The sequence below is a fragment of the Pezoporus occidentalis genome, unplaced genomic scaffold (genome assembly GCF_034315485.1).
Source record: "Pezoporus occidentalis ecotype Australia unplaced genomic scaffold, CSIRO_AGI_Poc_V1 ctg4, whole genome shotgun sequence".
NCBI lineage: Eukaryota > Metazoa > Chordata > Aves > Psittaciformes > Psittacidae > Pezoporus > Pezoporus occidentalis.
Window position 1 is genome coordinate 28,447,220 of NW_026915724.1, and position 14,823 is coordinate 28,462,042.

The 14,823-nt window shown below is 41.2% G+C and overlaps 1 protein-coding gene across 4 annotated transcripts in view; it reads right to left on the reverse strand.

The window, feature by feature from the left end:
* Window positions 1-9,735, reverse strand: part of NETO1 (neuropilin and tolloid like 1) — a 66,263-nt gene extending 56,528 nt beyond the window's left edge. The window contains exons 1-3 of one of the 4 annotated variants that reach the window (XR_009967478.1): window positions 8,607-9,735; window positions 5,025-5,078; window positions 3,525-3,662 (exon numbers count right to left, since the gene is read on the reverse strand). Coding sequence is in view for 3 of the 4 variants with exons in the window: in XM_062633090.1 (XP_062489074.1) it covers window positions 3,525-3,662; window positions 5,025-5,078; window positions 8,607-8,634 (220 nt within the window). In the remaining variant the exon portion in view is untranslated. The remainder of the gene's footprint in view (window positions 1-3,524; window positions 3,663-5,024; window positions 5,079-8,606) is intronic. The other 3 variants (XM_062633090.1, XM_062633089.1, XM_062633091.1) reach the window with 3 other exon arrangements.
* Between the last annotated feature and the right edge of the window lie 5,088 nt (window positions 9,736-14,823).

A 14,823-nucleotide genomic window follows, 5' to 3' on the forward strand; every position in this document is an offset into this window, starting at 1 on the left:
TTCCTAGTTGTTCCAGCAGTTAATTATCTTACTACTAAAATAGAGTAAAAGAAAAAAAGTTTAAAAAAAAAAAAAAGGAAAAGGAAAAAAAGGAAAAGGAAAAAAAGGAAAAGGGAAAAGGGAAAAGGGAAAAGGGAAAAGGGAAAAGGGAAAAGGGAAAAGGGAAAAGGGAAAAGGGAAAAGGGAAAAGGGAAAAGGGAAAAGGGAAAAGGGAAACTTCTAGCTGTTTGAGCTTGACCTGCTTATGCCTTTGACTGCTAGGATAGAAGTCTCTAGAGTCAGAAATCCTCTTCTCTTTTAGAAACTCACAGTCTATGATCATGGCAATTTTTGCCAGCTCCTTTACTTCACCAAAGCAATTTTGAAATTATAAAAGGCTTGCATGCATATAAAATAAGCTACAATATGGGTGGAAAAATTGTATTATGAGGTGAAATTCTGTACTATTACAATACACTACGTGTTAAGAGTCTTCACTCAGGTCACTGAAGTCAGTAGGAACTGGTTTTGAGGGAAGCCATAAGTATTTGCCCCAGACTGTGTCTGACAGCAAAAAATGCAGGAACAAAAGCAAGCAGGCAGGAAGAAACCTGGTGATTCATATATGTATTTAAACTCACGTCATACAGCTGTCGCTATGGTATACACAGTCCTGGACTTCTGAATTCTCTGAGACATACAAAGGAGAGAGAGAAGTGTGGGAATGCTATTATGGTTCATATTGACAGTCCGCCTAGTTTGGTTTTTGGTATTCAACAGCAGATAGAAGCTGTTTGAAGTATACTGAATCTCAATAACAAATATAGGAAATAAGATGCATATGGAGATGTTTCTGTTTTACACTAAAATTGGTATTTATGTCCTGGCTTAGCAAGGATTATCCACAACATAGATTGTTATCTGACCTCAAAGATATTGCTATTAGTAAAACAATCTTTTGGATTTTTTTTTTTTACATTCCTTTGACTTCAACATCTCATGACAATGAGTTCCAGAGAAAATAAAAGGTACAGGAAAAAGTTTTCATTTGCTAGCCTTCTTTATACTATTCTGCCATTTGTATATGTTGCAAAAAGGAATAAATATGGACAACTAACTGACCAAAATTAACAAATAGTGTTTCTTGTCCTTCAGTGTTTCTTCTTTTGCCTTTTTTAAAAACTGCTACATTTTAAAATATCAGTTCTTAGACATCTTACTACATCTCTGTTTATTTTTGTGATGTTTCTCAGATATGTCTATTCCTGACCTTTTTAGAGGGCAGAAACAGACATGGAAAGATGAGAACTGAATATGTTGTGCATTATGCATGGTTTTCATCAGAATATATAACAGAGCTGCTATCATCATGGGCTTTAAAATACCCAGTTGCAATCCAAACTCTTATGACTGGGCAGGAAGCAGAAAATATTAGTGTCATGAGAAATTATGTGCAACTGGATTTTGCCAGATTGATTTCTCCCATAAATTATATCAAGATGTCTGTTAAGTTTGGATTACTCCTTTTACTACACATCGCTCCAAACTCATCAACATGGAATTTCATCTTCATCATAAAAGGTGATTGAGTAAATCTTTCCTTCCTAAATTGTTCTTGGGTATTTCCAATCTAAGCTCTTCTAAACCAGGTTATTTCAACAGGGTATTTTGCCACCTTTCATCTTGTTAACTATATTTTCAAAATATATTAACTATATATTGTCACCTTTCATCTTATTAATTTATATTTTCATAAGTACTTAATTACTGTACTAAAGACAAAGGTCTTTACAATAAAGGGCTTTCAGGCACTTTCTTACTAAAAAGAGGAACACCTTTTGGCCTGAGATACTGGATTAGTGTTTAAAAAAACAGTTTGTTGCTTTTTTTTTTTTTTCCCACACCTTTTCTCTTTAATGATAAAACACATCTCTGTGTTTCAGGTCCTTGAAGATACAAGAGGCTTGCTTCTTCCCATCCTCACAGGAGTGTCAGAAAAGAGACCTGGATCAACATAACAAAATATATAGCGCTAAGTAGTACATATTGAACCTATATATTTATGGGGTTTATCTTTATTTTAATTTTGTTGTAGGTCAATTCCTAAACTATGAAAGAATTTAAACATTTACAATACATCTGCTTAAATTTCAGACTCAAATGGGAAGAGTAGACAGACATAAATTTTCTTTAAAGGGTTTGTCTGACTCCATGATTTATAATCACCTCTTTACTTCTGACTTCAGTCAGGATACCTAACATTAGAGTGGGATTCAGAGATCTTGGTCATTTGGCTGTGATTTATTTTCCTAACCAAAACATTTATTATCCATCATTCCCCTTGAAGTTTTTTATGAAATATATTTTAGTAACTCAGCACTAGATTTGGAAAGGCAAACTGGTTTCTTAAAAGGGTCTAGCTGTGGGGTTCTAAACCAGCTAATTCAATTTGAATCAACTATACACCTCTGGAAATCTCTTTTGGTACTACCTGCATCTTTAGTAAAATAACTATTTCTGCAATTGCTGGGTCCATCATTTGTAGTTGATAATTCTATCCAACCAAGCATGGATAGAACAGGCAGCAGTGTTGTATTCTGCACGTATTCAAAACTCATGAATGAACCTTCTTGGTTCTGGTGACTTAACATTCTGTACCTGATCCATCTTTTCTGCTACTAAGCTCTTACAGTATCTAATCTCCATTACTTTCCACTGATTCGTTTTTACAATAATCCTTTCAACATCCATTGCGCTAAGACTGACGAAAAGAAACTGCATTAACTTGCTTGTAATCCACCTCTATCTAGCCTTTCGTTATAACACCTCCATGCCTGCAACTACTCTTTGAAAGCTGTGTTTTACAGCTGTTTGGTGTTAATGTTTATTCTTTTCTGGTTTTATTTTGTTTCTTGGGGCTTTTTTAAATCTGTTTATTTTTATTTCTCATGAACAATCGGATGGAAAATTTTTATACTCGCTATATGGGTATTTTCTGAATGACTTCCCTTACTATACTTTGCCTTACGTACATATATACACATATACTTTTCTCTTACTATACTATAATCTCATCCCTGATTCAGTTATGATGAATGTAAAGAATTCATATGAAATGCAAAAACTTTTTTGTTTCCTGTGTTCACATTTTACTAATTTTAAAATATTCTTTCTTCTGTCATTTTACAGCATTTTAGGTTCTCTTCGTTCTCTGAATATCCTGGAATAAATTATATAGTGTTTATTACTAAGTGAATCATGCATACTTACCACCTGAACTAATACATGAATGATTTCAGAAAAAAAAAAAAAAAAAAATCAAGTATTTTTCAGTATTTCTTGCTATGCACTACAAAATTTTAAAATGACAAACCAAATTAAAACAAAAAAATTAAGAAGTGCAAGAAGGGAGCTTCTCTAAATCTCATCTCTTGAAAAGATTTATCACAGTCACATAGGCTTTACCTTCTCTTCACATATAATAAAATAAAGCATGGGGTTTTTATACAGTGATGATTGAATATAAACATTCTTCAGCTGGTCACCTTCTATAATGTAGACGCACTCCCTGTCAGGAGGATACTTGTTGGGGTAATTGGGAGAAGTGAAGATGCCTCCTTCTGCATATTTTGTCCAAGTTCCGCACTGCACTGGTTTCTGTCCTTCGGAAGTAGTTTGCTTTTCTGTGAAATAATCACATTAAGCATTATATAATTAGCTCGCAAATTATTATGTCCCTATGACACTTTGAACTCTCTTAGACAATAAAACAGCTCCTCCTGTCAGTGGCTTCAGCAAGCCACTCTACCAGCAAGCTACTTGCCTTAATGTGGGAATATATCAAAGTCACAAAATCAAGAAAATTTAGAGAATTATGATAGAATATATAAATTCTTTTAAATTTGTAGCATCTTGACTCTATATTCAACAGACAGAGATAGATGGGGGAATTCCTGGATTATAGTTCACAGACTATTTTTTTTTCTTGCTATTTTCTGTAAAATGAATAGCTCTAAGGCCAGGAATCACAGCCCCAAATTTCCTCCTCCTAGATGAATCAGAAAGAAGAGTCAGACCTTTTTGTTTGCTTTCTTCCTAGCCCTGAAACTCTTGCACTCCTTTCAGCACATTGGCAGAGAGCCTGGAGATAAAGTTTTGAGTCTGTTCAGGCTGAAGAAGATGAAGCATCACTTTCCGGGCATCATTTTTTAACAAGCAGGCTAAAATAAGATGGTTTCTTCAGAGGGGAAAATACCTATGCTGGTATTAAAAAAAAGTATAGTAGGTTCTAGACCTCGTACAGGTGCCTGAAGAGGACTCCTGTGTTCTGCTGTGAATGAAGTACCTATGTCCAAGGAGTGCTTCATTTAACTTAAGCCTTTGATGTGCAGAGATGTGATGTTTGAGACTCCCACTTATGATCAATGAAGGGAGACAGGTACCTTCCAATGATGATTTTAACCACCTGAGATCTACCTTATGCTCTGCAAGCATTTCTCTTTCTTCCTGGTCTGTGTTCAAGTTGAGTATGACACACTTCCTAACTTCCTGAAATGAATTCAGGCCTACAAGGACTGCTCATTCAGACACAAGTTCATACACACACTGTGCTTAGCAGCTTTCCCCACTTGGCTCTCAACACACGTAGCATCCTGGGCTTTAAGAACATTTTTCTAGCCCCACCTGGCATAAATGCACCCATGATACCTAATTTCAGATTTTGAATTCTACTTCAACAAGCTATCTTAAGGGTAAATAGCTCAGTGCCCAAACTGGACTTCCCAATATGAAAGCAGCAGTACATTACAGTCTTCAGACAGACAGAATCAGGCACAGTTAGTTAGGTCTAACTGTGGAACAACTCACTAACTCGTTAAAAAGAAAGTAGCACTGGATTTTTGCACATGTACAGGCACACTAATACTTAACACAAATGAGCAAAGGACAGACACTGACAATAGGTGAGCTACTAAAAATTTCAAGAACTGAATTAACAATTCAAACTCTAATATCATGTCTGAAAAAAATGTGTGAAATTTACATACCTGTTCCTTTTTTGGTTGCCCCAGACAAATGTAAGATGATTAGACTTGCTACAACTGAAAGAGAAACATGTGTTAAATATCACAGTGTGATAGTGCTTGCAATCAAATCAATTGTAAACATCTGACTTAGAAGAACACAACTGCTGTAGAAAGAGTTTCATTTTTATTTGCATCTTAAAATTGCATATTTTATATAAGCAAGTTTCTTTGTGATCTGTCCTTGTAAGTATTTAACTTTGTAAAAGTATCCATATAAAGAGGAGATCTTTTGGGTTTAACACAAAATCCCCCGGCACTGATGTTTCTCTCCTTTTTGTTTTCATTTTTTATTTTTTTAGTATTAGAGAAAAACGCCTTACCAATGTTTATTTATATAATCATAGCCTGGGAATAATAGAAAAGTGGCTGCTTTTAACAAAGCCCTGCTAAGTTTCAGTGCCAGCGGACTCACTGACGTCTCTCACTATGGCATAATAAAATTTGAAAATGAGTGCTGGGAGTAAGGAAGAAGTGAGGGGTTGGGTTCTTCACATCTATCAAAGCATTTGCAAATCCCCAGTGAAGTAAATCATTGTGTGTGCTTAACAGTCTCATTAATCTAGTTTGTTTGACTTGTTGAGAGGGTGTTGCTTTGTGCTGCAGGGAATCCACAGCCCATTTTGCAAAGAGAAATCTCCTATCTCTAACCATGACAGGATAGCTATGCCTCTTGGGAACAAATGTGACCTGAGATAGGCTTCAACCTGGACATAATTTCTGATTTTCTGAATAAAACTTTTTAACTAGAAAAGGCCAAGAGACAAACACTTAGGCCAGTCATAACAAAACTGCTCTGGAAAATCGAAGTGACTTAGCTAGCTATCTGATGAATCATGCACTGATTATAGTGTTTTCTTGTCATCCCCCATACATTCTTTGGCTTTTGTAGAGAAAGTAGGATAGCAAAAGCATAACAAAACAGATCCATAAGTTCTTGGAGTGCTTGGGGTTTTGACCCTAGCTAGTTTGGCATTAAGCCCAGACATACTGAAGTTAAAGTGGAAATGAAGTTGTGTGTTTATTCCAAGCATTTTGGATTGATCAGCTGCCATTTGTATTGTTGCCCATGATGAGAAATTGATGGACCTGTGGTCCTTAACAAACATAATCAAATGGAAGCTTTTCTCTTCTTACCCCCGAGACACACCAAAAGCCACCATGGGCTAGCAACTACCTACCTGCATGACCCTTTCAAAGATGGTGCTTTCATGATTTTCAGCTTTTACACTGCAAATTGTATGCAATTTTTACCCCGAAGGAAGCCAGTGTCCATATTTCCAGCATTCTGATAGCACTGGGATCTCTGTTTCTATGCCTTTGACCCTGTTCCATGTGACAGAGGGTTTGAGGCACGGATGATGGCTATCTTATTAAGCAGGGAAAGGCTGGGAAAATGAAGACTTGGCAGCATATTCACTATTTCTTGGTCAGGCTCACAGCCCCTGTGTCTTTTTGAATCCCTCAGCTAACAGAGACGGATGTTGGCAGAGCTGGTAGTTAAAAACTTCTGTGTTGGAGACATTCAGTGAGAACACTACATCTTCTACTTGGATCTGAATGCTGCCCAGTCATTCATGCCCTTACTCTCCTCAGGGATGGATTCTGGCAATATGCGCCAGCTGGGACTCTCCCCACCAGCTGTGTCAAAATCTTAAGGCAATGCAGGATTCACTCATTTTAGAAGTTGCTCATTTACTTTAGCTGTGTTTCATGCAGTGAACATACTGCATCTATGCCTGTAATCCTCACCCGCCAGAACCTGATTTTTCAATAGTATAAGGTGGAATGGTGTTAAAATATGGAACCAGCTAATGATCTTGCTGCCCGCAAATTTATGGGAGCTAGAATAGGATGCACAGCAGCCAAACAAAACCCATGTGAGAAATACTTCTTCTTAGGCAATGAATAACAATTCACATCTGATTCTTACAGGTTCATTTCACACATCTTTACCTATTAGCTCTCCCCTCCTTTTCTACATGGAAAAAAAAAAAAATAAATCAGAGGAGAGAGTTGGTCCAAGTCACAGATATATTGTTACCGAGATGACAGAAAAAACACAGGTCTTTCCAATTCCAGGTGTAACTGCTACAAAGGATGATTCCAAGCCACAGAGCGATGTTATTCCAAAACAGGGAGCTATGCTTGCATATCATGATGTCAGTATTCATTATTCCGAAGGAGTCAAAATAATCTTGATAACAAAATCTATTAGATGAGACTAAGACATTAGTTTTTTTTTCTGGACGTATCTAACATTTGGATAGATGAAATTAAATACTTCTCCCATATTTCAGTAAGAGAGAAAGCTTTCTGATTCAGTGGCATTAACACCAGCATCACCAAAATCTGTATATTGCCAGAAAGCAATTAAAATTCCAGGCCTAGGAAACAGATAACAGTATTTTTTACTTAAGCAAGGCAGGCCATTTTATTCTGTGACCCCTTGTCTTTTTATTCCTCAAGCCACAGGAAAAGAACAGTGCTTCTCACAGAAAAGGAGGAAAAAAAGACAAAAAAGACCCCAAAGAGACCAACCATGCAATCTTCACTCACTGAAAACTGTCACTTGGGAAGCTTTGACAGTACAGCACAATATCGTGATTGTTTGGGTTAGGCAATTATTTTAAAGAAGTTTCCATTAAATTTCTCATTGCATTCTCACTTGTCTTCCTCCTCCCCCTTTTTTTTTCCTAATCAAGGGTGTAATTATAATCATGCTGCCTAGTTCCACTCTAATTACACATCTTTGCATCTTTTTTGGATCTGTGCGTTTTTCCATTACACATTAAGAGATTTACCTCTTGGCCAGGCAGCTTTTTGGAGGCTGCGACTTGGCATAGACAGGACTTAGCATAGGATAGAGTTGTTGGACAAGCACCACCTGGCCATAGAGCTGTTCTTGTACAGGTGTGGGCACACACAGGTGCTGGAAGGAACCGTGGCCAGCCAACCCCCTCCAGCAGAGTGGACTCTCCAAAACTAAGACGGGAGAGGGGGTCCCATCCACGCAGCGTGGGGCCCCCGGCGGTCTTCGACAAATGACTGTTACATTTTTGTGCCTCCCCGCTTCTCCTGGAGGATTTCGCCCCGGGCGGCAGCATCCACCCCGCCAGGATCTGTGATACAGGATCCGTGCCCGCTGTAAGCCGCCCCCGCCGCGGCACTCGGCGCTGCCCAGCTCCCACTCGGCCCATGCCAGCTGGTTCGAGACCCGGCTACGGCTGCACCGCGCCGCAGCGGACAGCGGGGGCCGTTCTCCCTCTCCCGCCGTCACGCTGAAAGCCATCAGGCGCGTCGCGCCCCGATGGACCCCCCGTCCTGCGGGAGGGTGCCCCCCCACTGCGCTGACAGACACCGGCTCCTTCCCGCTGCACCGGAGGGCGGTGGGGAAGGGGTACTGCCTGTGCGGGGGGGAGTCTACCCTCACGCCGCGGAGGTCTGAGCGTCCCGTTACGCTAGTTGTGTAAGCAGCGCAGGGCAGGAGCCCGAGCGCGGCGGCTAAACTCAGCCGGGGGAGGGCGGGAAGAGGGGCATACTCACTGTGAAAGAAGCTGCGCCCATGGGTCATGTCTGTTCCTTACACAAGGGGCTTCGGTCTCCACTAATTCCATTTAGCTACGGGAGGACTTCCAGTGGCGGGAAGAGGATGGAAGTAGGAAAAGAAAAAATAATAATAAAAAAAAAATCCCTAAGCCCACACACAGCAGAGCAGAGCAGCCCTTCCTCTCCTTCGCTCTCCCTCACCGCCTTCAAATGATCACCGCCGGCTCAATCCCATCGCACCCGAGCTCTCATCAGCACCACCATGAGCGTTGCATCGCAGCGGCGGCGGGCACGGCGGCGGCCGGCGCATCCAGGTGCCGGCGGGCGGCGGCGGCGGCAGCAGCAGCGGCAGAGGGGCGAGTCGAGCCCCTAGTCACCAGTTTCATACAAAACCAAAAGCAGATCGAAGCATTTCCTGCAGGACTCCGAGCCCAGCGACTTCCAGCCTTTCGGCTTCTTTTGATGCATTGAAGAAGGGATTAATGGGTCCGTCATCAGCTCCAGTGCTTGCTCCTCTGAAGGGGTGGGGGCGGGCGGGCGGGAACCCAAAGAGGAGGGGTGGGGGGAAGAAAGATTTACCAAATAGGGGATTTAGTCATATTTGTGTGCAATGTGATCCGTATTAGAGAAGAAATCCTTTAAAATCGAACAAATCCATTTTTGCAAAACATTGTCCCTGCGCGTAGCATAGTATCAAGTGGTAGCAGCGGCAAGAGACTGAAAACACATTGCACCGTTTAAAATCCTCTCGGGTATGGATGGAGCGAAATAGAGGTGGATGGGGATAGAGAGATGTCCCCTCACTTCTCCAGTCCAGGGTGAGAAGCAGAAGAAGACCCTGGAGACTCTTGCTTTCATTCAGTGCAGGGGCAGGGAAAGGGGAGGGAAAGGGCAGGAGCGGGCGGTGGTGGGGAAAGAATGATTTCAAAACTGCGAAAGAATGAGTAACGAGAGGGATCGTTTCCCCTCCCCTAATCAGTTCGTGGATCAGACAAAATGCTCATGAGTTCCTCCTTGAACTGCACCTGCCAAAGGGAAATGGGAAAGATTTTCCCCCTTGAGAGGCGACTTCTCCGTTTACACACGCACGCACAGACACGCACACTCGCACACGGACGCACAAAAGGAAGCAATAAAAGTTTAGCTGCTAATCCTCCGGCAGCAGATACAATGATTGCCTCTTCCAATCAGCCCAGACACGGCAGCAAAATCTCTCCTTTCTCTCCCCCCCCTCCTATTCTCAAGCTTATCTTCCTTCCCGGCTACACCCCACCTCAAACACCCACCGCTTTGGCGAGACTGCGGAGGGATATGGGCCAGGGCGGGAAGACTGGAGTATGGAAAATATATAAATCAGAGTACTGGTAGAAACTGAAATGATCTCTGCAAAAAAAAAAAAAAAAAGAAAAACATGAGAGGAGGGGGAGCGGACGGACGGAAAGGGCAGTGTCCCCTCTTGGCCCCGGAAGCTGCCCTGCAGCGCCGCGGTAGCCGGCAGCTGCCTCCCGCACCCCCGTGGCCCCACGGCCCGGGCCCGGGAAGGGGGAGAGCGGCAAGGACGAGCAGGGGGGGAGACGTGCCCCTGGGCCGGCGGGGAGTGCCAGGGGGAGGGGAAGCTTCATGGAACTAAAGTGCGAGAGGAGCAGGGTGGAATTCCCCGGGCCCCCTGCACCGCTGCTCCGGCGCGAGGCAAGGGAGGAGCCGGGGCGGGTGAGCCGCCCCCCGCAGGGACTATGTTGACAGCCGGGGGCCCCGTTAATCACCCACACCCTTCACTGGCTCCCCACGCAACCGCCGGCACCTAGGGGAGGGAGAGCCTCGCTCTTCCTCACCCGCACCTGATGCGCACGTCGGTCGCTACGAACAAAGTGCGCCTTGAAGCGCGCAGCCGGGGCGGGGGTGCGGGATTGGGGGGTGGGTGTGTGTGTGTGTGTAGGCTGTAAATCAATTCAAAATAAAATACATCGATTCAATTCTGCGCGGGAGAGGCAAAGGGGAGGCGAGCGAAGGTCAGACGGCGCCCATGGCTGCTCGCTCCACGGCCGGGCGCGGAGGGGTGGTGCGCGCCCGCGGAGTCGGGTCAGCATCCCCAGCCGGGATCTGACGGTTGTCGTGGGCCGTAATAACGCTGTCAGGCGACCTGTTGTTTTTAGGGAAGCTTTTTCATGACGCGGGTACCTTCACTCCCTTTGGGACACCACTAAACAACACAACTGCTATTCCAGGAGGAAGCCTCGAGTTTCTTTTTTCCTTTTTTTATTTTTTTTTTTTACCCCGTAAATTACCGTGTTTTAATAAAGGACCTCAGAAGGTATTTTCATGCCATGGGTTGTTTGCTCTGTACTATATCAAGAATGTAACTGCCATCGATGACTACAAATGCAGCCAGTCAGCAATAACAGCATGCCCATTAGGATGAGTCTGAGGTGATCTTGGCTAGCAGAATTCATCCATTCAAATGGCCAGGCAGCCATCACCCCAGCCAGTCTGTCTTAGAGCATTTAAAAATCCTGAGGGGTGAGAAGGGCACAGAATTCAGCTGCAGGGCTCTGCAGTAAGCTCCTTTATAATAAAGAATATAGAAGATATAAGACTCCGTAAAAGGATTCACCTATGTTTTGTGTAATCTATCTTGCCATTAGCAACATCAAGTCTGCAGCTGTTAATCTCAATAAACTGTCCTGCACTGCTTTCTGGCCCTCTCAGCACTTTTCTCTGACCTTCCCTACTCTCTCCCGCCTCAAGTTAAAGAACTTTATTTGTGCAGTAATTGAAGGTTGCCTGATTTATCGATAGGATAAACTTCTGTAATACAGATGTGCATTTTGCCTTAGTCAACAGCAGACTAACTGAAAGAGGATAGTGTGGAAAACAGTTATAGGAGTGTTTAGAGACAGTCAGATGCTTCTTCTGCAGGATGATGCAGACATCCATATGGATAAGCTTCAAGTTATAGTTACTTAAAAAAAAAAAGGTTATAGAACAAGTAGACACAAAACAGCTGATTTTGCTGTTCTGAATGTGCTGTGTCACATCGTATGACAGTGAGCTTCAAGATTTTTCCATTTATGAAATAGGGTGTTTTCATCTGTAAAGATCTTAGAACTCTTATAATTTTGAGGACACCATTGTAATAGCATTGACAACGTGGTACCTACCAAGTACCCTTAAAATATGCCAAAGTGTAATCAGCCACCATCATTATAGAATGAGACATCCACAAAATAGCGGAGGAATGGCCACAGTGGCCATTGCATGTTCTGCTAATAAGACCTTAAGGGGATATCTTGGGATCTACATAGCTGGATGCTAAAAGCTCATTTAAATGTGTTTATAAGCAAGTGCACAAGTTTGTAAGTTAAGATACTGTTCAAAATCACATTTTGCCTCAATAGATCTCTCTCCTGTAGAGAGTTTGAAATTTTGAACTTCCTGCAACTACTGAAGTCTTCACCATCACTCTTTTTTTTTCCCCCATGATGTCTCATTTTGTTGCAAAATCTGTTTGTGTGAGTTATGGTAAAAACTGTTTCTGAAAAGGTAGTAGCTTGCCAGCCAGCAGGTGCCTTTCACTACCCTTGTTTTGTATGGGTAAATATTTATATACTTAGTTTACTTTTTCTCTTTTTCATCCTTAATTAGCCAATAGCCATACCCCTAGATTTCTACTAGGCAGTAAAATACAGTAACATCTAACAAAACATGAAATGTAAAAAAAAAAAAAATGCAAAAAGCAAAAACGAAAAACAAACAAAAAACAAACCCAGAAAAGAATAGTGACCAGAAACAATTGTCTCAAATGACATCTTAGTGTTGTTTGCTCCTTTAGATTTTACTTTGTAAGAGTCCTGTCGATTTTTAAATGGGTATAAGTTTCTTTGTTTTATGTTTTGCATTTTCCTTAGAGTAAGAATATTGCTTTATGATATGGAATGGCAGTTATGCTTTTAGATTAGAAATGTACTTTTATTAGTTCTTTGCTGGATGTCATGAAATCTCTTAAAAATAAGCAAGACAACCAAACACAATTATGTTCCTAAATTCAGTACATACAATGTTATTATTTGTAGTTATTCTTTGTCGTTTTAAACCATCTATTACGCGTTAATCTCTTCATATAGTCCACTTTTGTCAGCCTCTCTCTCTTTCACTTTCACAGATGAATTTTTCTATTGATTTTTATGGGAGTTTATTTGAACCCAGAATATTTTATTCAGCAAGATGTGAAGTACTTCCTGTGTTCTAGCATCTTTAGGTTAACCTAAGACACTGCTCAGCCTGAGGATGATTAGTGTGGGAGAAAGGAGGTCAACCATTTGGAGACCAGTTTAAGCACTATGGAATGTTTTCTAAAGAAGGTTTCAAAATGAAAAAAAAATGACAAAGATGTTAGAAATATGAAAATATTTCTAAAAGTTTTGTAAGAGATAGTAATGTGCAGTCTCCTATTGAGAGCTAAGTGAAGGACCAGACGCATTAGCAAACAGAAGAAAAGCTTTGCCTCTGAACTGTCTTATGCTGCTGTTTTAACCACAAGAAAATGAATTCTGCCTTGGTTTCCCCCTTTCTGTGGTTAATTTATGTGTTTATATAACAAATAGCAGAAGTAAGTCCTGGGCCACTGTCTGGTGGCCCTGCCTGAGAAGGGACATTGGGCCAGATCACCTCTGGAGGTCCCTTCCAACCTCAACCATTCCATGATTGTGATTCTGTAAGTAATGGGGGACAACAGAGCACAAAAGAGGGGAACAGTTTTGGTTTTATGTTTAGTGAGAAAAATAAGCTCCTTAACATTCAGCTCGTGTTTATTTGTTACATACAATAGAATTAGACAATGTACCAGGATTATTTTCTCCTTGAGCCAGAGGAAGTTACTTGGTCTCAGTTAAAATGGTAAAATATTTAGTCTCAGTTACAAATTCCCCAACATGGAGGCATCCTAGATAAATTACCCCTGTACCTTTCTTCATTAATCTTTGTTGTGAAAGCAGAGTCTGTCAAGCATTTACCTTTTCTTGGCCATTCTGAATAGTCTTGTTCTGTCCCTGCTCTTCCATTGACTACCATTCTGAGTATGCCCTTAATAGCTATGTGAATTAAGTCATCTTTGCTAAAGACTCAACACATTCAAAGTAACCACAAATTACTCCTACATCCCTACTGAAGAACTCTTTGAACTGGAAGAAATTGCAGTGTTATGAAACGGAGGAGACATTGGCTTCCTGATTTATGGAGAGCAATCTACAATGTCGGAGGGTGGGAAAGAAGAAATGATAAAGTGACATTTCACTTCACTTTCTTGAAAAACAGTGTGGATTCTGTGCTGATGTATGTAATTGCAGATGCACTTTTTGTCACAATCTGTGAATGGTTTTTGTTGCTAAAATGTAGCAAATCCAAATTACAGGCTCAGAAAAATACAGCTATACACAGTATGACATTTGGAGGCACTAAAATGAATCACCAAGCCAATCAGAGCATCTATGTTCATGCTTTAGTTCAGGTAGGAGTGTGGCTTTGAAGTGAATCTCCCAATGGCCCCCACTTACCACATTTTGAATTGAAAATTGGAGCAGTCTTTGAGTGTGAGCTGTTTTACTTAGGGATGAAACTAAGTTGAGAAATGTGTTCCAGGAGCAGCCTTTTTTTTCAGCTTCTAAAGGGCATGCAATCCACATGAACAGAGTAAAACCTAAATAAATAGCCCTTAAACCAGATACAGAGAAGGCATGGAGATTTCAGTACCAACTCTTTCACCTTTCAGATAAGCTCCTTTTACAGAGTTACTTATTAATGTGGACTTATCCAATATTTCTTTCAATTGGAATAGAAGCTGAAACAAGAAAAACTGAAATATTTTCTATTCCTTTCTTGATGAAAAACCTACTGAGAGGCATAATGCATGTATCCCTGTTTGATATCAGGATAATGGCAACTTCTGCAGCCTTAAAATAAAATCTGTTCTATCATTATCCATTTTCTCATCATTCGCAGACCTCTCTCCTATAAGTGCAGGAGGACCCTGGGTCTGCACCCTTCTGACAAAGGCTTTCCTGAACACAACAGGGTTAGAGCACCTCTTCTCATATACTTTTTTTTGGAAACAGAAATGTGTTTCACTTCTACAAGCCAGGCTGGGTGATAATACTTAAATATGAGATCAAAGCACTTTAAACAAGAAAAGAAGAAAAAGCTAACATTTTTTATCTGCAGT